This window comes from Cynocephalus volans, chromosome 10, assembly GCF_027409185.1.
Source record: "Cynocephalus volans isolate mCynVol1 chromosome 10, mCynVol1.pri, whole genome shotgun sequence".
NCBI classification, from domain to species: domain Eukaryota; kingdom Metazoa; phylum Chordata; class Mammalia; order Dermoptera; family Cynocephalidae; genus Cynocephalus; species Cynocephalus volans.
In genome coordinates, this window is record NC_084469.1 from 100294133 (window position 1) to 100321821 (window position 27689).

General features: G+C 51.6%; 1 protein-coding gene across 2 annotated transcripts in view; it reads left to right on the forward strand.

The window, feature by feature from the left end:
- INSR (insulin receptor) overlaps positions 1-11482 on the forward strand; it is a 155875-nt gene extending 144393 nt beyond the window's left edge. The window contains exons 23-24 of one of the 2 annotated variants that reach the window (XM_063112522.1): positions 7792-7889; positions 11146-11482. In XM_063112522.1, the coding sequence (XP_062968592.1) occupies positions 7792-7848 (57 nt within the window). In that variant the 3' untranslated portion in view covers positions 7849-7889; positions 11146-11482. Of the gene's footprint in view, positions 1-7791; positions 8012-11145 lie in introns of those variants that run through there. The other variant, XM_063112523.1, reaches the window with a different exon arrangement.
- The last annotated feature ends 16207 nt before the right edge of the window (positions 11483-27689 follow it).

Genomic DNA, 27689 nt, shown 5'->3' on the forward strand with positions numbered 1-27689 from the left:
TGGAAGGGGCCATGTAGCAGGGAACTATGGCAGCTCCTTGGACCTTAGGGTGGCCTCCAGCCAAAGCCAGTAAGCAGCTACCATCATCATCCCTACAACTGGAAAAAAAAAAAAAAAAGAATTCTGTCAACAATCTGAATGAGCTTCAAAGCAGCTTCTTCCATGGTCAAGTCTCCAGATGAAAACACAGCCCCCGTGACACCTTGATTACAGCCTTTGGAGACCCTGAGACTTAGCTAACTTGTGCCCAGGCTCCTGGTCCACAGAAATTGCAAGGTCATAAGCATGTGCGTTGTTTTAAGTTGTTTAATATGTTACACAGTAATAGAAAACAAAATACTGTAGTGACCTGATTTGAGGCATCATTTAGATTGAGGTATTTCATGTATGGCACATAGAGGATCTTTCCTAAGTGTTCAGTAACATTCATCATTGGCTCCTGACATCATCTCTGTGCTCATCTGCACACTTCCTACCCCAGAGAGTGACCCTGAGGTGCAAGTCCCAGCTGCCCCTGCCTTGGGCTGTCCCATACCTAGCCTTTAAAGATGGAGACATAAATTCTGGACTTGACAGACTCCAACGCCAATGTTCCAGTGCCACCTTGTGGTTTTAATCGGTTTTGGCAAGTTATGTTTTTGTAGGAAGTTGTCCTTTTTGTGTAAGTTTTCCAAATTTGGGGCCTGGGGTTCAAGATAATCTCTTCATCAATTCCATCTTTGCAATTACGTTCAGATTTTAATTCCTAATTTTTTAGTGATTTTTAATTCCTTAATCACTCATGTTAAAAGTTTGTTGATTTTATTAGTTTTTTCAGGGTGACTTTCATCTTTGTTATTTTCTCTATTGTATCTGTAAAATTTTATGGTTCTGTGCTGTTTATTATTTCTTCCACTGTAAGTGGGTTTATTGTGTTTTTCTGTTTATAATTTCTTAAGCTGGCTATTGACCTCAAATACTTTTGGCCTTTTTTTTTCCCTTTTCAATTGTGGGCATCTAAGATTCTACATTTCTACGAAAAATAAACAAATCAGTAAAACATATAGTATGTTAGAAGGTAATCTTTGCTATGGAGAAAAATAAACAGTAAGTGGATAGAGAGCGTATTGGTCCGTGTGAGCAGCCGTAACGAAATACCACAGCCTGTGTGGTTTAAACAGCAGAAAACTATCTTCCTGCACTTCAGGAGGCCAGAAGTCCCTGATCAAGGTGCTAGCTGATGGAGCTTCTTGGAAGGGCTCTGTCCCTGGCTTGCAGATGGCCACCTTTCTGCTGTGTCCTCACGTGATCTTTCTTCTGGGGTGAGTAGAGAGGGAGAGATCTCTTTGGTGTTTCTTCTTATAAGGACACTGACCTACCAAACCTGAGCCCCACTCTCATGACCTCATTTAGCCTTCATTTCCCATCTCCAAATACTGCCACCCTGGGAATTGGGGTTTCGACTAAGAATTTAGGGGTGGGGGACACAAACATTCGGTCAACAACAGGGTGTATGGAAGGGGTGCAATTTTAAATAAAATGATCACAGAAACATTGACCACTAACCTGAAGGAGGGGCAGGAGTGAGCCACAGAAGTTTCTGAGGGGAGAGTATTCCAGGCAGAAACTCACAAACACAAAAGTCCTGATGTGGGAGACCAAAGTGGCTGGAGCAACGTGAACAAGAGAAGTACAGGTGTCCCTTGATTTACAGTGGGGTTACGTTCCCATGAACTCATTGTAAGTTGAAAATATTTTAAGTTGAAAATGCATCTAGTACACCTAACCTGGTGAACATCATAGCTTAGCGTAGCCTACCTTAATGGGCTCACAACACTGATGTTAGCCTACAGTTGGGCAAAGCCATCTAACGCAGAGCCTTTTTTATAATAAAGTATTGAATATATCATGTAATTTATTGAATGCGGAACTGAAAGTGAACAACACAATGGTTGTATGGTTGAAGTACAAGTTTTACTAAATACCTATAGCTTTCGCACCATCATAGTTTAATAATCATACGTAGAACCATTGGAAGTTGGGGACCATCTGTACCACATCAGTTCAGAGATCTGATTGCAGGCTAGACGGTAGAAGGTCCCACGGGCCACTTTGAGAATGTCAGCTTTTACACATAATGTCATTTACATTTTAAAAGAACCTCTTGATGTGTTGTGCTGAGAACAGACTAGAGAAGTGCAAGGGAGAAGGTAATAGACCCGTTTGGAGGTTACAGGAATAATCTCGGTGAGGGATGATGGTTTGGAACAGGTGGCTGGGGAGCAGAGGTAAAAATTCCAGATATACGTAAGGTTAAGCCAAAAGGTTTTGCTGGTGTATAGGATGCATTCTGTATCTAATCATTCCAGTATCTGAAGACTCTCTGGGTCTACTCGGACAGTTGTTTCTCTCTCTTTGTGGGTCTGATTCCACTTTTGATTTCGTAATCTTTTTTCCTCAACTCTATTGCAATGTTTGATAGTGAGCTTCTGTTCACTGAAACTTTATTTGTAAGTTTTTGGTTTTTCTTTTTTTTTTTTTAGTCTTAGATTTCTTTGAGAGTGTTATTTGCTTTTGTTTCGGCACGTGTGGGCACTGCTGACCTGGGGACACTTGAAACGGAATTCTTGTCTTAGGTCTTTGGGGCCTTACAGGTGGTGAAGATTCAGACCCTAATTCCACGTTGGTATTTGCTCTTAGTTTTGAATTTTCAGGGAAGACTTGTCCCTACTACCCAGAGCAGTTAAGGAATGCAATATACTGGCTGGTTCCTTTTAAGGGAGTGGGTGTCTTTTCAATTTAACTTTTTGCTAGATCTTTCAGTATCTAGCTTTACTGTCTCCTATTGAAACAAAATCCTAGATCAATGAAGATTGGTAGGACTCCTTAGGGAGGTTGCAATCTTTACTCGTTTATCTCTCTGCATTGTTGTGGGTTTTTGTTTGTTTGTTTGTTTGTTTTGGTTTGGTTTGGTTTTTTTGGTCAATTTGCCTTTCATTCCTGTTACTTCATTGAAAAAACATTTTTTCTAACCATTATATTTATAGCCTTTTTACGTGTTCTGTAGTGGGAGTATTTACCTGAGTAATTAGCCTTCCGTGTTGCCATATACAGAAGTCTCCCTATCTTATGTTAATTATTTTGTGGACTTCTTCCCAGCTGACTCAAATGTTCCCTGTATTACAAAGAAAGTGATGCCCAAAGTGCCTAAAATAATCAGTTACAAAATTTCCATTGCTCACTGTGATCAGTGATCACAAATGGAGGGGCTGTAATGTCTCCACAGTTAAGGAAATTTCCCTTGTTCCAAGTGATTAATTTTATTGTTGGATTCTAAGTGATCAACTTACTGTTCTTAATGGGAGGACGAGAGGAACCAAATGCTAATTGGCTCAAATGTCTAATTGATGATTATTGTTTTCAAAAGATGAACATACGTTAACTGTCAGGGAATCATTTTGAAAAGGGCTTAAAGCCGTGGAGAAATAAAACAGAGATTACTCTGCTGGTTGGTGCTAGCAGACAGCATGCTGCAGTGATTAAGTTTTGCTCTGTTGTCATGTTGTGAGCAATTAAACAAGCCTGGAAGGTAGATGCTTTTCTTTCATTTAACTCCAACACAAGGGTAGTTCAAAAAGTGCGTGGAAAAATGGAATTAAAAGATATACCGATCTTTCCATGAACTTTTGGAAGTCGTCTCGTATACTGTAACGTTTTCTTTTTCTTTCTTTCTTTCTTTTTTTTTTTTTGGCAGCTGGCTGATATGGGAAACCGAACCCTTGACCTTGGAGTTACAAAGCTGTGCTCTAACCACCCCATCTAACCAGCCAGACTGTGACCAGTTTTTAAGGCTCGTTGACACCATGCTGTGATCCAGTTTCTTCTTAGGCACCACGGGTCCATTAGCATCACCTGTTATCAGAACAAATGCAAATTCATGTCTCTCCTATCGATACCTATACAGAGTATTCCCATTTTCCGCTTTTGTTTTGTCACTATTTTGTAAAGGTTTCAATGAGTATTCTGGTACACAGGGCATCACCCTTTGTCTACAAGGCGGCAGGAGGTGGGCGAGGCTGAGGAGGTCACGGGGGTAGCAAGTGGGGCCCGCAGGGTGGAGAGGGGCTGGCGTGAGCCGCTGCTTCCCCATGCAGACAGCAGCAGGCTTTGCCTCTGAACATTTTAGCATACATATCGTAAATTAGAATTTGGGGCCAGAGACCTCCTTCCAAGGTGGCTCATTGTCATGGCTAGCAATTAGGTGCTGGCAAGTGGGATCCTCTCCACCAGGCTGCCTGGGTATCACCATGTCGTGGCAGGTGGCTTCCGCTAGAGGGAGCATTGTAAGAGACCGACCAGGAAGCTTCAGTGTGTTCTATGATGCTATGTCAGATGTCACACGCTGTCGTTTTGAAGCACTGTATTGATCACCTGGGTCATGTTTGATTCAATGTAGGAGGGGACTACACAGAACATGAATACCAAGTGGCAAGGATTCTTGGTGGCCAACTTACAGGCTATCTAACACGCCTACTCTTTCTCCCGACTGCCTTTTCTCATGAGCCCCAAATTCCTTTTCTTCTGCTTCAGCTTGTCCTCGAGAGCCTGGTTTTGTTGTTGCTGTTTTGGGCCTTGGGAATTCATCGCCTGGTTTGGGACAACATGGAAGGCCTCCTTTTTCCATTTCTCTCTCTTTTTTTGTGGATGGCCAATCTGAGCTCTTGAACTTGGTGTTATACGCTGTGCTCTAATCAGCTGAACTAACTGGCCAGCCTCTTCCATTTTTTTCTTATACTACTTGCCTGTCTCTACACCTCTCAGCCTGACCCTCACCTCCCTCCTTCCCTTTCCTCTAGCGCCCCTGACCAGTAAATGTTCTGAGTCAGCTGGGGACACGGCAAATAAGAGGGGCCTGCTGAGTGCAGGAAATATTCTGAGAAGGTTTGATTGCTGGTCCCTCATCACCTGCTGCACTATGGGGTGGGGGGTGTCTTCTGTCTTGTCAATGCCACTGTTGTCTTTCATGTTCTGAGTGGGGTCCCCAACATTCCTTGGGGAAGAGGATATTTGGTTTAACGGGGCTCTTATCAATCTGTAACTTGGGAACAGAGATATCTGTATTGCAAGGGGTGGCTGAAGAGTTGCCTGTTGGGGCGCAGGTTGTTCCTTGTGTTTGGGACAAGGGGTCACCGCAGAGGCAGTCATCTCATTTTGGGAAAGATTTGAGGATTTGCATCTGGGCTTCCCTCCTCATTTGTATGAGAACGTTGCTTGCTGATGCTTCTCTATCAACTCTTATTTGGGGATAAGAAACAGAGAGAGTTTTCTGAGAATCTCTTTGTCACTTTTGTTGCAGAACGTGCTAGGTTGCCTGTTGATATTCTGATCATTGCTTGTCTTAGGGTGCCATTGCTGGGGGTACTTATAAAAAGTATGGAAAGACAAGGGATGCAAGTTGGGATTGTGTTGGGTGCCCACACAGGGGTGCCTCTGATGGTAGCTGTCACGCCCCCTTCCAGGCTGCTGTGACTCAGAAATGTACCCTCCTGAGCATGTGGGCAGCGTGAAGGGGCTGGTCAGACGAGGTGGACTTGGGAGATAATGCACAGCATGGCTCAGGGCTCAGGGCAGGAGACCACTCACTGGCCACCTCTTCCTGGGGTACTACGATGAAGGTCTCAATCCCATCATTGTCTTTGCTGCCTGCTTTCATCTTCTGGACAGCAGCTCTCCCAACTACCACTACCTGTAAGTAGTGGAGAACCTCTTCCTGTAAGTCACTTGCCCTCTTGGAGAACCTCTTCCTGTAAGTCACTGACCCACTGTGGGCAGCCTGTGGCCAGCCACTGACAGCTCTGGGGGGATGTCCAGGTTGCTGGTGGGGCCAGGCTGTGAGAACCACGCCACAGGAACACTGATTTTCCAGGACATGCTTTTTGATTTCCCTAGAGTTGGTAATCACCTGGGGTTTTTGTGTCTGCAACTCCTTTTCTCCCAGAAGCTCCCCAGCAGAACTGACTTCTCCACTCCTGTGGCTGCTGCCACCCAGCTGTGGTCCTGGCCTCTCTCTTCTTCAGTCCATGGGGATCCCTGGGATGTAGCTCCTATTTCTTGGGTCCAGGTTTCCCTGTTTCTTGGTTTGCTCCCTTTTGGGGGGTGGGGAATGTGTGCCCCCTAGGGTTTCCAGAGAGAGCATGTTCCTCCTACCCTCCTGTGTAAAATTGGTGGTTTGGCTGAGAACAATATTCTGGGAGGTGGATAATTTCCTTTGCCCCATGTCTTTCAGCTTCCAGTCTTGGGCAGCTGAATGTTCTGAAACTGTCCTGCCCTTTCATCCTCTGCTTGTCAAATGTTCTCTCTCTCTCTCCCTGGAAGCTTGTGGAATCTTTTTACCCACATCCTGCATTCTCATGGCCTTGGGCTTTGTATGGGGCTATTTTAACCAACTGTGCTGGGCACTTGGTGGGCTCAATTGTGTGTTCTCTTCCTGGCAAACTTCTTTGAATGATATAATTGGTGATTTCTCCCACTTTGGTTTCTCTGTTCTCTCTTTCTGGAACACTTTCTTGTCATACGTTGCATTTCCTGGGAGGATACTCTCATTTTCTTGCCTTTTTGTCTCCTTTTTGTCATTTCATTCTACTTTTCGGGAAATTTCCTTTACTTTTTCTTTTTTTCTTTTTCTTTCTTTTTCTTTTTTTAAGATGACTGGTAAGGGGATCTTAACCCTTGACTTGGTGTTGTGAGCACCACACTCAGCCAGTGAGCGAACCGGCCATCCGTATATGGGATCCGAACCCGGGGCCTTGGTGTTATCAGCACCACACTCTCCCTAGTGAGCCACGGGCCGGCCCCCTTTACTTTTTCTTCCAGCCGTTCTGTTGACATTTTGACTATCAGATTTTTGATTTCCAAGGGCTTGCTCCTGTTCTTTGATTGTTCCCTTTTAAAAGGCCAACTTATCCTTGTTTCCTGGCTATTGTGTCTTCTGTTATCTCTTTGAGGATAATATACATAAGAGTTTTTTCCAGAAATGTTCTCTCTCCTCCAAGTTACTTTTATTTTCTCTTTGTGGGTTTGGGTCTCTTCGTTGGCTGACATTTATGAGTGGAGCGCTACAGAGGTGACAGAAAGCTCCTTGCCCTGAAGGCAGCTCCCCTCTGGGGCCATTATGGGGAAGCCATGTCGGGCTTTAAAAACTAACGCCACCTTAAGTGACATTACAAGTGGATTAACGTGGCAGACAGCACCGGGAAGAAGTAGGGTGGGAGTGTCTGTGGGAATCTTGCCTTAGCCTTTAATTGGTGACACTTGTGAACACTGCATGATTGCCATAGATAGGCATTGAGACAGGACCCTTAAGCTGATTGGAGGTTGTAAAAAACCTGCCTTCCCCATTTGCCTTTAAAAGCAAGTGCTTGTGTGCTAATAAACGGAACTGCTCGACAGAACCCCCACTGTGTCTGAGTGTCCTTTAACTGGGCTGGGCTGGGGCCAGCGGTGTGCTCACCTCTCTTCACGGCTCTCTTCCCCCGTCTCCTTCCAAAGGGGGCAGGAGGGAAAGAGGAATCCCGGGCCATTCACTTGCCCACCAAAAGCAATGAGGCTAGGGCTGTTTGGGTCAGCCGGTGGCGGACCTGACAGAGCCAGCCACTGTCGAGGAATCCCCAGACATCGACAGCCTCTGCAGGGCTTTTCTCACAGCCTGGTGGCCAGTGCTCTGGAAGCCGAGAGAGGGATGGCATCTGGGGTCACCATCCTGTGGATGACTTTCGTTTCATATTTATTTTATTTTATTTTATTTTTTGGCAGCTGGCTAGCACACAGATCTGTACCCTTGACCTTGGTGTTATCAACACCACGCTCTAACCAAGTGAGCTAACCAGCCGGCGCAGGACTGTTCTCGGATGGTGAGTGTTTGCTGATTGTCCATTGAATACATTTCAACGTTGTCAATGGGAGAAATAGGGACACCCTGTGAGTGATGGCCCAGGACACAACACAGGCGTTCAATAAACATATGTTAAATGAATGAGTAGATGAAAGAGAGGTCGAGGAGAGAAGACATCCCAGAATGAAACTTAAATGTTAAACTTGTATCCATGTGCAGAAAAGCATTTTTAAAATGAGCATGGTCCTGACCTGGGAGCAGGGAATGAGGGCCCTTCGTTTACAATGACAGGGACACTGGCAAGGCTCATTTGGAAGGCAATTTGTTGCATGTATGTTTCACACACCTTAATATATCCATGCCTTTTGGTCAAGAAATTCCATTCTTGGGCATATTGGAGGGACAAAATCCCAACTGCTTAGGAACAGTGTGTTGTGGTGTAATTTATATACAAAAGCAATGTAAATGTCCACTAGTAGGGGAATAGTTAAGCAACGTCCCCCAGAACATTCATTTGATGGAATATTATGCAGCTATCAAAAACTCTATATCTCTTCATAATAGCTGAAAAGTAGAAACAATTCAAGTGTCCATCAACTCATGAATGGGTAAACACAATGTGTATCCACGTATTGGAATATCACTCAGCCATGAAAAGGAACGAGGATCTGACACACACTACAACATGGATGAACCCTGAACACGTCACGCTCAATGACAGATGCCAGACACAAAAGGCCACATAATGTGTGATTCCATTTCTATGAAATGTCCAGAACAGGGCAATTCACAGAGACAGAAAGTGGATTTGTGGTTGCTGGGGGATGGGGGAGGGGATGAGGAGCAAATAAAGTAAAAATGCAAAGCACGCAGTAAACAGGTGATAAATCAAAGTTGTTATAATGTCAAGTGAAGAAAAGCAGGAATCCAAATGGTATAAACGGTCCATCCATAAGAAAGATTGCATTAAAAACTAACAAAAAAACAAAAACAGCTGAAGGGACATAAAGCATTAATAGCAGTTGAGTGTTTTGTTTTCCTTTTTTAATTTTTCCGAATTTTCCAAGTTTTTTATAAGGGGAGAAACCAATACATTTTTTAAAGTTTATTGTGATAAAAAAACACGTAGCATAAAATTCACCCTCTCAGCCATGTTTAGTGCACAGCTCAGCGGCATGAAGCACATTCACATGGTTGTGCAGCCATTGCCACCATCAACTCCAGAACTTTCTCATCTTCCCAAACTGAAACTCTGTCCCCATGAAACACTCAGTCCCCGTCCCCCTCCCCAGCCCCTGGCACCCCCCATTCTACTTTCTTTCTCTGTGGATCTGATGACTCTAGGGACCTCCTGAGTGGAGTCACACAGTGTTTGTCCTTTTGTGTCTGGCGTGTGTCACTGAGTACAATGTCCTCAAGGTCCATCCCTGTTGTAGAGTGTCAGAACTTCCTTCCTTTTTAAGGCTGAATAGTATTCCGGTGTGTGATGGACACGTTCTGTTTATCCATCCACTGAGGGACACCTGGGTTGTTCCACCTTTTGGCTAGTGTGAATCATGCTGCTACCAACATAGATGCACAAGTATCTATTTCCCAATACATTTTATTTTCAAAACTTGGACAGACATGAGCAGGAAGGCATCACCCAGATATCTCCTCCACCTTAATGAAAAACGTGGGTCCTCTGGCTTGTTCGCTCAGCAGAGCCTCAATCTGCTTTCATGAGACATCTTTCAGCCCCAGCCCAGCTAAGGAGGCCACCAGGGAAAGCATGGAGCCAACACTTCCCCTAGCAAGCCGGGGAACTGGTCGGGCCTTGGGGATGCTCCCTGGACCATGGATTGGGACCTCCCAGGGCCGGGGCACACGGTGCATCTAGGCAGCCACCTTTCCATGCTATCAGTGACCTTCCAGATGGAGATGACAGATCTGCCTTTCCCTTTCCGTGTCTCCTGCCAGATTCAGCTCCAGCTCTGCCCACACGGCCACGTCACCCCTCCCACACTCACCAACATCTCCTAGCAACCAGCTCGCTGCCTGCATCCTGCAGCCTGAGGTCCCCATTAGCTCGGGTTCTCTGGGGGGGCTTCTCCAGCCCCAGCAGTCTCGTGTCCTCCTGCCACCACCGGTCAGCCCTTGGGTCCACTGCCTGGTGGGACGAGGGCTGTGGCAGGGTGGGGGAAGGGGAGATGGCCAGAGTGACTGCTCTTTAGGCCTTTAGTGAGTGGCACTGCCCAGACAGCTCACTCATCTGGACCAGATCTTTCCTAACTAGCTGCTTGGTTTTGCTATTGTGTTACCGAAACTCAGCTTTTTGGCGTGGCTAGGAGGGCTGACTTAACTCTTTGTCACTTGGTTGGTTTTCAGCCACCTGGTGGGGAGGAAGGAGAGCGTCTGCCTCCACTGGGAGCCAGGGACAGAAGCGTGGGCAGGGGCAGGGAGGCGTCTGAGAGCTGCCCCGCCAGGATGTGAGGGAGGGAGTCAGTCTGTGAACGCGGCCCGCAGTTCTGCTGCACCTGCCATGTCCCTCCCTGTCACCAAGGCAAGCCCCTCCTCCTTTCCCTTTCCTTTCTTCCCACTGTCCTAGCTGGAGTCTCTCTCCTGGGTCAAGATGGAAAGAAACAGTGTCCTCTTCACTGCTGGGAAGGGACTCTCTGAGTGTCAGAGTAGGGCTCGAAGCATCTCACACCCAGATGTACCCAGCTGCTGCTGTGTGCCTGGCCTGCTCCACACCTGCAGATACAGGGCGAGCAAGGCAGACTCGCTTCCTGCCCACAGAGAAGTCATGTCCTCGAGAGGAAGGCAGACAGGTCATTTTAATTGGCAATATGTGGCATAACGACAGCAAATAGGATTACGTGACAGGCTGAGGCAGTCAGGGAGGCCTCTCTGGGGAGGTGACATTTCAGCTGAGACCTGAAGGACAGGAGGAAGAGCAGACCAGCAGGTCAGGGGAAGAGCTCACCAGCCAGAGGGAACTGCATGTGCAAAGGCCGTGGGGTAGCTCAGCAGAGACAGCAGGTCTGAAGTGGAGAGGTCGAGGGAGAGGGCGGCAGATGGGCTCTGTGGTTTTGTTGTTGTGGTGGTTGTTTTTAAATATCTGAACCTCTCCAGTCAATGTTTTATTTATCATTATTATTTCTGTAGCTGGCCAGTGCAGGCATGGAAGCCTGGACCTTGGTGGTGTCAGCACCACACTCTGGCCACCTGAGCAACCAGCCAGCCCGCAGACTGGTTCTTGTGGGGCCTTGTTGGATCTGGGGTTTTACACGCAGTGCAGTGGGGCCTCTCGAGGGTGTGAGCAGCGAGTGCCGCTGGGGCTGGAGAGAACAGAAGTGGAAGAGACAGGATTTCTAGATGGATCGGCTGCGACTGCAAAGGGATCCAGGACTCCCTGGTGGTGGTGGCGGTGGCCAGCCTGGGCAGCTGCTGGGTGAGTGGCCGTGTGTGGGGGCTGAGGGTTTAGGGAATTTGGGGAGCTCCCCTGCATGAGGTGCAAAGAATGGGGGAGAGCAGGAGAGAGGCCGTGCGGGGGAGGAAGCTGGGCAGAGGGACCTGCACCCGTCCCCATCCCCATGCCCAGTCTGTGGCTGTGGCCAGGACCAGCTGAGGGGCTGGCTCTGCCTGTCAGTGTTGTAGAGATGCCCATAAGAGGCAGGGGTGCCCACTTCACCAGGAAGGGGCCCCCTGGCAGAGAGGAGCAGCCTGCCTGCCTGGGGGGTCTGAGCGGTCAGGCCCCAGGGAGCCATTTCCTATTTTGACAGATAATGTGCCTGCCTGAAAGAAATGTTTTGGCCGAGGGATTGAGGAACAGAGGCCCGAGGAAGGCGGGCCCTCCCTTTGGCCTGGGCCTGAGAAGGGGTTCCCAGTGGTCTCCCTGTCCCAATCCCTCTGCAACCAGCCCATGCTCTGTGCCAATGACAGGTACCAGGGCCACGGCCACCCTGTCCCTGCCCACCCCCCCCACCCACTCTCCACCCACCCAACACTGTGACCCAGCAGATGTCAATCTGTAACCCTTCCACCCTCTGAGGTCTGCCATGAGACTCTGCGGACACTGTGGGGGAGGTGCAAACTCAGCTTTGCCACCCCCTCCTCCAGGAAGGCTTCGGGGGCCTCCTGACTCTCTCACTGTGCGTGGTGGCCCCAAATCTCCTGGAGCAGCCCAGGGACAGTCCTGGACAGTGAGGCCCAGTCCTGGGTTATGGGATTCATTGAGACAGCGCTTCTTGGCCAGATTTCTCTGCGCCCACAGGGGACCCCTGTGTGGGGATGGCCTGAGAGTGCCCATACATGAGGAGCAGCCACTGGGCAGCCCCGACCCCTCGGACCCCCTCTCTGCCAGTGCTCAGGCTGCAGAGCCTCCGGGAGTGAGGCCTGCTGGCTTGAGCCCCCTACCCAGGACCAGAAGGAGGCGGAGGGCCCGATGTCCAGGGTCACCTGTCCCCCGAGTGAAGGACTGCATGGCCCATGCCAGAGGACGGGCAGGTCTCCTGGATTCCCCACCCCTCCATTTCCAGGTAGCTCTACAAAGACATCCAGATGCTGGCCACACACGGGTGTCCCTGAAACATGTAAAAATGGAACAGAATGACTCGAGTAGCCACAGATCACGTCTGTCCAAGGATGGACATTTCTTTGTCAAAAAAATTCCTCACAAAGGGAGAGATTAGGGTGAGATGCAGTGGGGACCAGGCAGGGGTCCCCCATGTCCACCTGTGCCAGGAGGTGCCTGCCCATCCTGGACCCTGCGCCCACGAGGGAGGGCACGGGACCCCCTGCCCCAGCCTGGCCAAGACCTACGTCAGGAAGGGAGGTTGGGAGGGAGGGCAGGCAAATGGCAAAATCCATGTCTCAGTGACAGTCACAGAGAGACCTCTCTCTGTAGAAGGCAGTCAGTGGAAAGGGGTGGGGGCGTGGGGGGCTCTGGGGTCAGGGTCAGACTGTGGGGTCACAGATGTGTCTAGGTGGTGGCCCAGCAGGGTCTGCCTGGCCCTGTGGCCCTTCACAGGCTTTGGAGCTGGGAGGTTGGTGGCGGTCTGTTGGGAGCAGGCTGGGTTTGGGGCCTCTTGCAGAAGCAGGCCCCAGGCCTACACCTGGACGGTGGCAGGGGGCCCATGCTCAGGATCCTATGGATCTGCTGGGAGGCCAGCATGTGCTGGACATGCTGTGGGAGACGTGGCCATCACGACAACACTCCCGGCCACTCCTGGGGCTGTGGAATACCCAGGAGGCCCGTGAATGGGGCCGCAGGAGGTCCAGCTGGGCCTGTTCTGGGCCCTTCGGGACAACCCTTCTTGCAAATGCCAAGCTACAGTCACCCCAGGATGAGAGGAGTTTCACTGGGAATCGCCCAGTGCCCTGTCACCCCTCGGAGCACCAGCTCTTCCTGCCTCACTAGAGGGACCCAGATCCTGCAGTGCAAGCAAGTCCACTCGTCCATTAAAGCCAATTCACAAACGTCAGATGCAAAGTGATTTGATTTTTGTACCACTGGGAGACTTTTCTTATCCACAAATTTGCAGACAGGGAACCTACAGGGGACGCTGGCCGTGCCCTGCCCTGGTGCTCGAGGCTGGCCAGGCTGGGCCACACTGTGTGTTTATGGACCACAGTGGGTGGGGGGGATCCCAGGAATGTCCCAGCCAGTGAGATCCTCTGAGATGGCTCTGAGCACTGGCTCAAGGCCAGGCTGGCACTGACACCCACAGCCACCCTCCTGTCCCCACACAGCTCTGTAAGGAGGGAAGGGGAGTCCTAGACTACTTAAGGGGGTGGTGCTCAGCTGCAAACAGGGTTGGGATCCGGGTGCCACCCCCGCCTGGAGTCAGGTGGCCTTGGGGCCCGGCCTTCCTACCTGGGCACTGGCTGTCACGTCCTCCTGCTCCTGGAGGTCACAGGCTTGAGGGCATGCATCTGGTCTGTCTCGCATGGATCCTGGAGTCTGGGCCCGTCTTCATGGGTGGAGGTGAGGGCAGCAAAGAACAAGAGAACACCTTCATGAAAGAAAGCCGATGACACTGCCACTCTGCCATGCCAGGGGACCCCAGGGGGTCTGCTCCTGTGCCCATGGCAGCCCTGACCGATGGGCCACACTGGGCCAGCCCCCCCTCGGCCAGCACAAGGTCCCACCTGGGGGCATGCAGGAGTCCCCGATAGCCCCACCAGACACTCTGGCCAGGGCTCCTCCTGGCCATGTGCCTGTGTGTGCACGTGTGTACATGTGCCCATGTGTGCATAGATACACAGCTCCTGCGAGGGGCCCAATGCTTTATCCTCCTTTTTTCACTTCATGTCACCCCATGACACTAGCAATTCCTAGCAATTACTGGAGTTTGGAGAATATTCCTAAAGACTATTCTGGGAAGTTCCACGGTGGCTGACACTCCAGGGAGTTCAGGGGTGCAGGGTGTTCCTGGCACCGGCCTTCACTGTGGTTGATGACCAAGGCCCTCGTGGCCCTCTGGCCTCCCAGCACTGTCTCCACTCCCCCTGGTGCTGCAAATCTGGCTTCAAGTCCCCCGTGAACCCCCGTATCCCATAACTCCATAAGCGCTCATAACTCAATAAGGACAAGACTAGCAATCCAATAAAAAACGGCCCAATGAAATAACAGAGTCAGCAAAGACAACACAAATGGCCCTTTTACACAATGACACAAATCACCCCCATAGTCAGAAAGAAGCAGATTAAAATTATGAGTTGTCACTGTCAACTGTGTGAAGGACGAAGTTCCAGTGGTTTCTGTAGCAGCCCAGCCTCCCCGTCCATCATCACCAGCCTCAAAGTCACCTGCATTCACCTGAGCCTAGCCTCCCACCTGAAACGCACCTTCCTCCCCATCCCGAGCCCCTCCACATCAGGCTCCCTGCTGTGAAGTGGCCCCTGGGGTCTCTGCTTCCACCACAGGCACGGGTGCACTGCCGGCTTTCCTACGGCCTTAGCCATCTTTGTGCAGCTTAGGACCTGTCTGTGCAACTGGGCTGGGAGTTTCCAGAAAGCAGGGCCTGCATCTGAGCAACCTTTAAACCCCCATGGCAGTTAGCAGAAAAACGTCATGTTACCAGTGTTCAGGAAATGGGAGAATAAGTCAGTGAAGTCACAGCACATCAGTCCCCTGCTTAAAACCCTCCAGTCTCCTCACTTTCCTGAGAATGCAATCCCACCTCCCTGTATGGACTTCAGGCCTGGCTTGATCCAGGTTCTCGTCCCCTCACACCCACCTCTCCTGTCCCCGGGCCTCCTGCCTGTGGCCTCTGCAGGTGCTGGGCATTGTATGTGGAATACCCCCACTCCCACCCCAGACAATCCAACACCTCGTTGTTCAGGTCTTGCCTCACGTGTCCCATCCTGTCAGGGACACATGCATCCCCCGGTCCTGTGTGAAGGAGCCCCCACTCTCCCCAGCTGCTGTCTACCTGGCACCCAATTTTTATTTCCTCGCAGAAGATGAACTGAAGTTAACTGGCTCCTGTGCCCATTTATTCTGTCTCCCTAACCAGGGTCTGTCTGGCCCCCCACACCCAGTGCACAGTGGACGTGTAAGAGGAGTGATGCTGAATTTAGATATTTTGAACCTAAGATGGTCAATTTACTTTTTGTGTGTGTGTGTGTGTGTGGCTGGCTGGTATGAGGATCTGAGCCCTTGACCTTGGTGTTATGACAGCACATTCCAACCAACTGAGCTAACAGGCCAGCCCCCATTTACCCTTTTTAATGGCAGGTTACATTTCTGTTGGGTGGATGTCACATGAGTTGTGATTCCTCAGTGGAGGGACATTTAGATTGTTTTCAATTTTTTTTTCAGCAGCTGGCCGGATAGGGGGATCTGAATCCGTGACCTTGGGGTTATAAGGCTGCATGTTTTTAAGTCTTGAACTGAACTCTCTTCATAAAGGGACCCTAAAGTTGCTAGCCCTCTCTCTTTGTGACTATAAACTCTGGTTGGTTTCTAAAAGTGATGTCTCTTGTTTCTTAAAGTTGCATAAAAACAAAGTTACCCCCCATCTGGGAGCCCAAGGGGCTCTTGGGAGCAGTTGGTGGCCAGACACCAAGGGGACTTTACCAGGAGCTGCAGGGCCAGCTGCTGGGCGATCCTCCACAGCAGGGCATGAGTGGGCTTCTGGGAGCACAGCAGGGCCAGGTGCATGTTCCTGTCCCCCCGCAGCAGGCAGCCTTCCACCGGGATGCCGACCCACATGACGCCCTTCAGGATCCGGGCCAAGGGGCAACGCCATTGTCCAGACAAAGCCATTAGGGAAGGGATGCTGGGTACTCCAGCCGCTCCACTCACAAGCTGCAGGGACCCTGGCAATTTGTGGAGCAGCCTCTGTGCCTTGATTTCCTCATCTGTAAAATGGGACCAAACCCACTTTGCAAGTCAGAGGCACTTGCTGGGATGAAATGAGACACCATGCGATACATCTAAGAGGTGCCGATGCCGGTGGGAAAGGACACTGGCCTTCCGTGCAGGGCTGCCCGGTCAGTGCCACACATCAGGTCACTGGACAGCAGGCGTACCCATCCTCTCCTTACACCTCACGAGTTATGACAGCTCCATGGCTCAGAGACTTTCCTTTTCAGGGTTTGCTGCATCAGGGCTGGCGGCTGGCTCAGCTGGGCAGAGCGTGGTGTTGAAACACCAAGGTCACGGGTTCAGATGTCGCATTGCATTTTGGCTTCGCTCTGGCCCCAGAGGTGGATGTGACAGACTGGGGAGACTCTTCTGCTTAAGCTGAGGGGAGGGCTGTGGGTGTCCATCATGTTAGGACAGGTACAGGACACGCATGTCCTTTTATACAGACCAAATGCTAAGGTAGAAGGAAGCCACCCACACTCGGCATAATCACCCAGGCACAAGAGGCCACATAGCGTGTGATTCCACTTACACGAAACGTCCAGAACAGGCGAATCCCCAGACATGGAGGGTGGGTTAGTGGGTACTTTAAACGAAATGGGAGTGAGTGTTTAATGAACAGGGTGTCATTGTGGGAAGATGAGAAAGTTCTGGAGATGATGGTGTGATGGTCACACGACAATGTAGATGTGCTGAATGCTGCTGAACTGTGCGCTTAAACACGGTTAAAATGGCGAAATGTATGTTATGTGCATTTTAGCACAATAGGAAATTGTTGAAAAAAGGCAATGAAAAAGTAGCTACTGAGAGAGGAAGGCCTTGGGACAGCTGACCCCCTTGTGGGTGATTTAAATCGTGTGACAGCTAACCACCACAAGGGGGGCTGTCTCATCTCCTGATAATCATGGTGATTCACTCGGGCTCTCAGTGACATTATGTCCCCTGATTGCTTAATCACTCTGTGAGGTGGGGAGGACACCTCAGAACCTCACTGAGCTTCCTTTTGCAGGTGAGGAAACTGAGGTTTACAGGGATGATGAATCCTTCACGAACTCCATTTTTGGATGCACCTCTGATAGCAAAAGGGAGTGTCTGCCGTTAGAACAACAGCTGTCACCAGCTGCCACCGGACCTCACTTGGAGCCTCAAAGCTCAGGCTCTGAGATTTGGGGAACGCCTCAGCAGGCCACAGGGTGTTCAAGGCTGATCAGAGGTGGGGGCTCCTAGTGGCCCATTTACCATCTTTCCCCTCAACAAACTGGAGGCTCTGGGCTCCTGCTCCGGGTTCACACTGCAAGCCCACCCCTGCATCCACCGGGGGAGGAAATGCTTGGTCCTTTTCCCTCAGAATGTTGCTGATCCTCCCCGAGGGCTCGAGCAAGCTGGGGACACAGAATTTACTTGGTAGGTGGAACAGACAAGAGAGAAAAATGGATAGATGCCTTTGTTTTTCATAAATCACATGAGAATGTGGGAAATGCCTCCTCTAAATTAGTGGTTCTGAACTTTGTGTGCACAGAAATCAGCGGCAGGGTGGAGGAGCAAGGGCTGTAAAAATGCAGAGTCCCAGGTCCCAGCCCCCAGCCTGACACCATGACACGGCAGGTCCAAGGCAGGGCCCAGCAATCTCCACCGTGAAATATGGGTGATGGGATGCCACACACTCACTCTGAGTGACACAGTGAGACATGGCTTTTGGGACACTGGGTGACTATGGCTCTTGGGACAGGAAATCTCCCTGACACCCACCACCCTGTCCCTGCAGCCCACCTTCTGTGCCTGAGGCAGAGCCCTGGGAGGCAGAGGCGGCCTGGGTCTGCTCACAGATGGACAGCAGGGCCTCGTCTTCCATGGCAAAGTACATGGGCACAGTGGACTCCATGACCAGCATCTCAGGCTCCATCTCCAAGAATTGCTGCGGACAAGACGCTCATTTAGGACAGGGCACAGGAGGGCATGGTGCCCCCCAGCTGTCCTTGGAGGGCAGGCAGGCCCCAGTGAACCACCGAGCACTAAGTCAGCCTCAGGAGAGTGTGAGCTTCCCCCACCCCAAGCCCGTCATCTGCAAGAGCGTCCCCACCCGGGGTCTCCGGTGTGATCCTGTCAGCCTGTTCATTCAGAGCAGCCTCTCTCCCGCCTGGCAACATTGACATTTGGGCCAGCTCCTTCTAAGTGGTCGGTGTCCTGGGTACAGCAGGTGCTGAGCAGAGTCCCTGGCCTTTACCCACTCTATGCCAGAGCACCCTGTATTAGTCTGTTTGTGTTGCTTATAACAGAATACACAGAACTGGGTGATTTATAAAGAAAAATGAAATTTATTGCTTGCAGTTTCTGAGGCTGGGATGTTGAAAGTTCATCTGGCGGTGGTGACAGTGACCCAGGGGTCTCACATTGCAAGGTGGTGGAAGCACAGAGAGACAGACTCTCCTCTTCTTTTAAAGCCCTCAGAACCACGCCCGTGACCACCATTCTTAATCCATTCACTACTGCACGGTCCTGCAATCCAATGACCTCTTCAAGCCTCCACCTTTCCATTACCCTTATAGGATTTCCCACCCTCTTAACAGTCACAGTGGGGGCTAAGTTTCTAACACATAAAACTTGGGAGACACAATTCAAGCTTTAGGGAGTTTGGGGAGGACATGATTCAATCCACTACACACCCCCTCCCCAAATGCCCCTCTGGGGGCAGAATTGCCCCCAGAAGAGGACCAGTGGTGATAGGGAACAACCATCCCACTTTCTGAAGGGCTCAGAGAGGTCAAGCGACCTGCCCAAGGTCACACAGCTGACATCAAATCCAACAGGAGTTTCTGGACCTGTGCCAGGGGGTCCCCAGCCTGTGTGGGGAAGGGGCAGGGGCTCACCTGGATAACGTCCTGAGGCACGGCAGCCATGGCCCATGGCAGGTTGATGACCAGGTCACCCGCCGACTGCCACAGGGCCTTCTGGTACTGCTCGTAGAAGTCCACCAGCCGCATGAGGACACGGCGCCAGCTCAGCACGCCCGCATCTATGGTGCGCGCCTCCGTGTTGAGCACCGTGTTCCAAGTGCCTGTGTGGAAGGGCAGAGTCACCCTGGACAGATGGGCAGGCCAGGCAGGGGAGGGGCAGATCCGGGACCGGGCATCCATCCAGATCCGGCCCCAGCCCCGGATCGAGACATGGGCCTTCCCTGGACACAGGGCCCTCACCTGGGGGACCACTGACTTCGGAACATCCCAGGTGACCCCAGCCTGTCACCTGCACATCCTGTTACAGCCCACACACCCCACTGCCCATGGATCTAATGACACTTTAATCCTGAGAAGTCACAGACTTTCTGGAGTAATCACACTCCCCCCGACTCATGCAAAAGTTCGCCTGTAATCCTATACCAGGGCTGCAAACTTTCTCTGCAAAGGGTCAGAGAGCAAATATCTCCAGCTTTGCAGGACACCAGCAGCCACAGACAGCAGGTCAACTGACAGGTGTGGCCGTGTGCCAGCAGTACCTGATTTATAAAGACAGGAGAGGGCTGGACTTGCCCCCAGGCTGCACTTACTCTGCAACCCTTGTTCTAGAGTGTTCTCAGCCTGTGAAGTCCCCCTGAAGCCTGCTCCTGGACCCCAGGTTAAAACCCCTGCACTAAGCAGCCACATCACAACGAGCCCCTTGGACCTGTTCTCGCTGACACCACCCTCATGACCTTGGAAATTGAAACCCAGGGGCGGCACAAGCCCAGTAGCCCCCGCTGTGATGTGTGTCTGGGGCGGGGATGGGGAGACAGAGTCGCAGGGGAAAGCCCCGGGTGCCACTGCCTCGCTGGGCAGAACCGGGCCACCCTGCGTGGCAGGGCGAGAGGTCCAGGACGCCGTCGGAGCCGCACGCGGGGCTCGGGGCTCGGGCAGGAGGCTGCAGGGGGAGCCCAGGGCGCCGGGAGGGGCCGGAGCCAGGCGGGCGCCGCCTTCTGACGACGGGGCCGTGTGCGCGCGCCCGCCTCGCGGACCCACCTCGCGACGACGCTCGCGCTCCTCCGTCTGCTCGGCCTGGTCGCTTCTGGGGCCAGGTCGTGCCTTCCCGGGGCTCCAAATGCCCCAAATGCCGCCACCGCGGGAGCGCGGGAAAGACGCCGGCCCCGCCCCGCCCCGCCCTCCGCGCCTTCCCATTGGCCGCCGCCGCGCCTCCCGCCCAATCGCGGGGCTCGGCGCCAGAACTCGAATCTCCGTTTGCGTCTGAATCTGGCGGACACGGCGGTTGGCGACGCGACCCGCTGTGACATTCGAGTTCATCTGATTCTCTTTTGCACAGCTCTGTTATGCCTTCGAAATAGGATTTTTACGCTTTATCTGGCTTTTTCCTGGTCACCGTGTTGAGCACTGCGCTGCTGCAACATCTATATACTGACCGACCAGCTGAAGTCACGGCACATGTGTTTTTGGTTTTGTTTTCGTTTTTAAAGACGACTGGTAAGGGGAGCTTAACCCTTGACTCGGTGTCCTCAGCACCACGCTCTCCCGAGTGAGCCACGGGCCGGCCCCCACATCTGTTTCGGGACAGCTTTTATTGAGATGGATTGTCCACGCCACACAACTCGCCCACTTACAGTGTGTGACTCGATGGATTTTTGCAATCATCACAGCAGTTGTAGAACTCTTTCGTGACTCCAAAATGAAAGCCCTTAGCCATCATCCCCAATGATTCCACCCCTCCAACCCTAGGCAGCCATTAACCTCCTTTAGTTTCCTATACATCTCATTTTGGACATTTAGTCAAAAGGGGATCATTCACGATGAGGTCCTTTGTGACCAGCCTCTTTCACTGAGCAGAATGTTTTCAAGGTTGATGTGTAGCTGTAGCAGGTGGCAGCACTCCGATGCTTCTGCTGACTGAATCATGTGCATTTACATATATATCCCACATTTTGTTTATTCATTCATCACTTCATGGACACTTGGCTAGTTCTACCTTTGGGCTACGGGGAATAATGCTGCTGTGACCATTTCTATTCAAGGTTTTGTGTGGATGCGTAGTTTTATTTCTTTTGGCGTATACCTAGAAGTGCAATGCCTGGATCCTACGGTAACTCCACGCTGAATCATTTGAGGAACTTTCAGGCTGTTTCCAAAGTGGTTGCACCACTGTCCAGGTTTCCCAGCCGTGTGTGAGGGTTTTAATCTCTCCGTGTCCTTGCCACACCGTTTTTATGCATCTTTGTGACTATAGCCGTGCTAGTGGGTGTGAAGTGATATCTCATTGTGGATTTGATGTGCATTTCTCTGATGACTACTGATGTCAAGCACCTTTTGATGTGCTTATTGGGCATTTGTATATTTACTTTAGAGAACTGTGTGTTCAGATTTTTTGCCAATTTTTAAAAATGAGATACTTATCTTTTTATGATCAAGTTGGGATAGGTTTATATAAATATTCTGGATACAAGCTCCTTATAAGATATATGACTTGTAAAAGTTTTCTCCAATTCTGCGGTTTTATTTTCACTGTCTTTCAGTTTTCTTTTCACTTTCTTGATGGCATTCTTTTTAATTTTGATGATGTTCAGTTTATCCATTTTTTCTTTCATTGCTTGTGCTTTTAATGTCATGCCTAGAAAACCGTTGCCTAATCTAAGATCCTGAAGATTGACACTTCTGTGTTCTGAGAGTTTTATAGTTTGGTCTGGAGGAGCCCAAGGGGAAAGGCTGATGGGACCCAGAGCCCATTCTGGGTGGAAGGGGGTACCGTGGGGTGTGAGAGGAGGAGCATCTGGCAAGCAGGATTGACCTGGATGGGACCCGGTTGGGAGGGGACAGCTACGCTCCCGGGATCAGTGAAGACACCCTTGAGGAAGGGGGCGAGTGGAGAAGCATCTGGAGGACTGGACGGGGGTCTTTGGAGGTGGTTTCTGGGATGAGAAAGTCTGGGGCAGAGCTGTGAGGAGTCTGGAAAGGGACTGTAAAGTGACACACTTGCCTGCTGTCCATTCCTCACCCACCTCCTGAGCCCTGGGGCCTGAGGCCCCAGGTCAGGGGTGAATGGGCACAGGAGGGTCCAGGGTGGGGGCTGGAGAACGGCCTCTCTGCTCTGCCAGGTGCCTCAGATTCTGTGACGGCCACCGTGAAGGGTCACACAGAAGCTGCATGGGCACCAAGTGACAGCCCCGCCCCTTTCCCCCAGGGGCCCCTCCCTGGGGTGGGCGGGGCCGGCTTTCATTGTGACTCCACCCTTCCCTGGGTTCTGGCCACGCCCCCATTCCGTCCATCTTTCTCATCCACCAATGGGCTGTGAGCATTGAGGCCACGCCCACCTACCTGTTGCCTAGCACCGGCTGCTCCCAGCTGCTCTGGCTCAGTCGCTGTTCCGTGCCTTAGCTGGAGGGAGTGACTGTCCAGTGCTTAGACATGATAAGGCGGAAGTACCCCTTTCCTTTTCCCTGCCCCGAAATGTCGGAGGAAATCCGACAGGAGAAATTGGCGAGGGCCAAGAAGAAGGTATAACATGCTGGGTCGCAGCCCCGGAGCCAGCCCGAGGCCCCTCCTATGGTGGGACAGGGGCAGGACTCGGTGTCACTTCTGAGGCACACGGGGATTGCCCCTCTGTGCCTCTTGACTCCCCCCACCAAAGTCTTCTCAGCCATCCCTGCCCCCTCAGCTGCCCAGACCCTGCCCTTGCCGGCTGTCCCCGGGTGACTTTGGCCATTAAATTTACTTCCAGGGCTCCCCACCTGGACTCAGCCCTGGCCTCCTGCTACCCCAAACCAGACCTTCCTGGGCTCCCTGGCTCCCCTGGGTTCCCGTCTCCAAGGACCTCGGTCCTGGCTCTGTGCTCCACTTCCCCACAGTGTTGCAGTGACTCTGACATTGGTAGGAAGGAGTGGAATGTTGTCACCTCACAATCCCATTCCAAACTGTCCCAATCCCCGTGGGAAGTGTCGCAATCCCTCAGGAACTGTCATTACTGCCTGGGAGGTTTCTGGTTCCCCTTCCCCCTTTTACTTAGACGTTGCCTACCTAAAAAGCCGGCACTTCACCAGTGAGCTCAAAATGTTGACAGTATCTCTGGGTGACCATTGGGAGAACGGGTTCGGTTTGGTTTTTTCCTGGGTTTCTACTCTCTAGAGACACTTAACAATTTATTTCTGAGTCTGGATCTCACCTTAGAATTGCCTAGGATTCTGGGACCAGAGCGCCTTTCAGTCACTACTCTCCGGAGGGAGATGTGCTTATCTTCTGTGGGATAAATCCTGGGCAACTGAACTTCACAGCTTGAATCTTGCCAAGATCCTGTCGATCTGGGGTGCCACAGGACTCAGGGGGCCTCTTTCTGAAGCATCAGATTTGCTTGATTCTCTTGAAAGAGAAAAATCCTCTTAATGTACTTAGGGGTGACATTCACCTGGATTTGTAAGATCATAATGCACTTCTCTGAAATGATGCTGGGGTTGTCCTCTTTTTGTGAGGTCCCCAGATCCCTAGGGGTGTGCCCTCATGACTTCTGCCATTAGGGCACATTGACATAAACGTTTGAGAAGTACTGGGGTGCAGCTCTCAAAGCTCTGTGAGGGAGGGCCCCGATGTCTGATTTGTATTTGGCCCGCCGGCAGCTGCTGATTCATGACAAAGCCCCAGAAGACTGAAGTTCAATTCCATTATTGCCTTTTTCGAATCATGCTATCGGTCCATTTCTTCAGCCATTTGGTGATCATGACAACACCTTATAGGGTTGCTGGTGGCATTAAATCAGACGGTAGAAGTAAGAATACTTTGGAAAACCTGTAAAGTAGGTGACAAACATAGGGGCTTCCACCTCTCCTGAATATTACTGCTTTTCCTTTTCACAGCTGAGAGAGTTCCAATGGAAAAAGGGCCTAGCTAGGACTGCTGAGGGAAAAAACACCAAAACTGGCAGTAGGCCCCAGCCCAGCATTTGTGAGAGGTGCCAGTCACCTCAGGAGGTGAGTGTTGGCTAGTCAGGCTCCTGGGAACAGGGGCCTTAAGGAGCAGTAGGGGGTAATGGTAACGACCATGGAAGAAGTGTCAGAGACTGGGTAAGAAGTCTGGGTTGGAATCCTACATCTCCCTCTGCTCGGGATATGACATAGGACTCTTCTCTGAGCTTCTCCCTTGAAGCTGTGCACACAGATGGACCACGAGCTTAGCTGTCTCATTGGATCCTGTTGCAGGAAGCACAGGATGATGTTGACAACACCAAGGCCCACGGCTAAATCCCTGTACTGGCCACCACCAAAAAAAGAAAAAGTGCAGGATAAGAGCTGCGTGGGAGCCGAGGGACAATGGGGAAGTGAGACCTTGAGAAGTGGGCACAGAGGGGCTACAGGAGGAGGGATTGGTCCAGGTTAGGAAGAAAGGACAGCAGAGGGCTTAGCCATTGAGGGGCAGAGCACCTCCATGTGTGCTCATATCTCTTTCAGCCCCCATCATCCATCACTGGGGAGGCCTTGAGGACTTCAACATACATTAAGTAGCTGGAGGTAAGTGCCCTCCAGGCCAGCCACCAACCACCTCCGATGCTGGGGGCTGGGGACCCCCCTGCCAACTCAGACAGCCACAACCCAATGTTGACAACACCAAGGCCCAGGGCTCAATCCCTCTACTGGCCACCACCAAAAAAAAAAAGTGCAGAATGAGAGGTGCTCGGGAGCGGAGGGACGATGGGGAAGTGAGACCTTGAGAAGTGGGCACCGAGGGGCTACAGGAGGAGGGCCTGGTCCAGGTTAGGAAGAAAGGACAGCAGAGGGCTTAGCCGTTGAGGGGCAGAGCATCTCCATGTGTGCTCTCATCTCTTCCAGCCCCCATCATCCATCACTGGGGAGGCCTTGAGGACTTCAACATACATTAAGGAGCTGGAGGTAAGTGCCCTCCAGGCCAGCCCCCAACCACCTCCCATGCTGGGGCCTGGGGACCCCCCTGCCAACTCAGACAGCCACAACCCAATGTTGTCAACACCAAGGCCCAGGGCTCAATCCCTGTACTGGCCACCACCTAAAAAAAAAGTGCAGGATGAGAGGTGCTCGGGAGCAGAGGGACGATGGGGAAGTGAGACCTTGAGAAGTGGGCAGAGAGGGGCTACAGGAGGAGGGCCTGGTCCAGGTTAGGAAGAAAGGACAGCAGAGGGCTTAGCCATTGAGGGGCAGAGCATCTCCATGTGTGCTCTCATCTCTTCCAGCCCCCATCATCCACCACTGGGGAGGCCTTGAGGACTTCAACTTACATTAAGGAGCTGGAGGTAAGTGCCCTCCAGGCCAGCCCCCCGACCATCTCCCATGCTGGGGGCTGGGGGCCACGCTGCCAGCTGAAACAGCCAACACCCCCACCCCTAATGATCGCTCTCTCTACCTCTCTCCCAACCCTCCTCCAACTCCTCCTCTCTTCATGTGCCACAGAGCCAGTGCCTAGTTCTGCAGGCAGTCCTGGACTCCACCTATGCAGTAAAGAACTATATAGAGAGTGTGGTGCAGGAACTGGTAAGACTCCAGTGGCATCCCCTGTTTCCACGCTGCCAATCCTGGGCTCCAATTTCCCCTTGGGGCTTTGAAGAAAAGGGGCTGGGGGTTCCTGTGCCAAGGGAGAATGGGGTGCTCGGTGGCCTAGTTCTCAGCAGGAGGGACCCCAGACCATGCAGCATGGCTCTTTCTGTTGCTGACCTGCCTGCCCACTCTCTTTTCTCCAGACACCCCTGCTTGAGTCCTTGCCGCATGGGCTCTGGGCTGTTGCCCTGTTGGAAACACTAGGCTGACAGTTGTCAGGAGCCCTGTGTTCCCACCCTAACTTAGTTCCTGCTTTGCTTGGTCTTTGGTTTTGGACAAGCCACCTCTCCTGCCTGGGCTTGAGTGTCCTGAGATAGAATTAGAGGGTGTCAAAGGTCCCTTGCAGCTCTAAGAATGAAAGATTTCTAGGCACACATGAGACATCAGGGAGACAGGGATCTTGCCTGTCCTTTTCATTCCTGGATCCCTGCTATTAAGATCAGTCCCTGTCCTTAGTGTGTGGTTCGTGGTGAATACATGGACCCTTGTGAATCACAAGCTGGGAGAAGGGTAGTCTTTCCTTTCCCAGCTTCCATTTCTAGAGGTTTCTGTGGTTGTCATGTAAAGAGAATCAGGATTCAGATGTTCAGCTCTGAATCCAACAAAGACCCCAATTCTCTTTCCTTGGGAGTTCAAGGACAGTTTGTCCATTTGCGTCCCCATAGGGTCTGAGAGCTTTCCCTTGAAAATCCATTCCTGGCCCCACCACTTCCCAGTCTGGGGAATGAACCTGAGGGGACAACCTCAGTCACCTTCCCGTGACTCTCCACATGGAAAATCTGGCACCAGGAAACTGGATGAAGTGGAAAGAGGGACATGATTTCTTTGTTCGCTCCTTCCATGTCTGATGGGTTTGGGGACAGTCTGAGATGGAGAGGCCACAGGCTCGTCCTGCCCACTCCCAACCTGGAGAAGGCTCCCCCCTGCACCCCACCCTCAGCACCATGGGGTCCCCGAGGATCTGGTCTCCCTGGTGGGCCTGTCCTGGGCCATTCGTGGCATTCCTGGGGCTCGTCCCTTGCTGTTCCATCTCTGCTTCCCTGGTAAGAGATGTTTCTTTCCTCTTCCTACAGAAGGAGAGTATGTGTCAGCAGCTGGACTCCGTGCGGGAACAACTGCAGGTGAGTGGACTCTATGGCATCCCTCATGTGCCCTAGAGAACCTTCCTGTCCCTCTCTCACCACCTGTTTGGCTTTTCTCCCAACGGCTCAGATTCGGACCAATGCCATCTTAAAGTCCGAAAAGGAAGAGATGGAGAGAGCCCTGGCCGATGCTCGTCAGGAAGCCCGGCAGAAAGCAGGTGTGGATCTGGGCAGCCTTCCTCCCTCAACCTGGTGCCTTGACAGGCCTTCAGGGGAGTCCTTTGGGTTCCATCTTGACCTCTGTCATTCCAGGAGAATGTCAACATCTGCGGACCTGCCTGGACTCCCGGGAAAATGAGATCCAACAGCTGCAGGGGAGTCTGACCGCCTTCTCCACACGGCAGGAGGACGCCGAGAGGGTGAGTCCCGCCACCTGCCCTCACGCTTGCCCCTCCACCCCCAGGGGGAAAAATGGGCTTAGAGAATTAGATGGACCTGGATGTTCACATCCCAGCTGTACGTGATCTTAGCACTTAACCTCTAATACCTTGCATTTCATCTACAAAATGGAGCTAACGATAGTAACTCCCTCCTGTGGTGGTTGTGAGGATTCGATGGATTGTTAGCACGGTGCCTGGTGCCGCACGCAATACAGAGTCAGACCATGGTGATGACAGTCCTAACAATGGCAACGTGACAGGCTATCCCTGGGCCTCCGTCGGCCAGCTGTCAATCAGATCTCTTTCCCTGCCTCTTCCACCCTTACTGAGGTCTTAGGAAAAGCAACTGAGAACATGGGCTTGGAAATGCCTTGAAAAAGGTGTCAAGTGTGATTCAGGGGGAGGAAAGGTCACC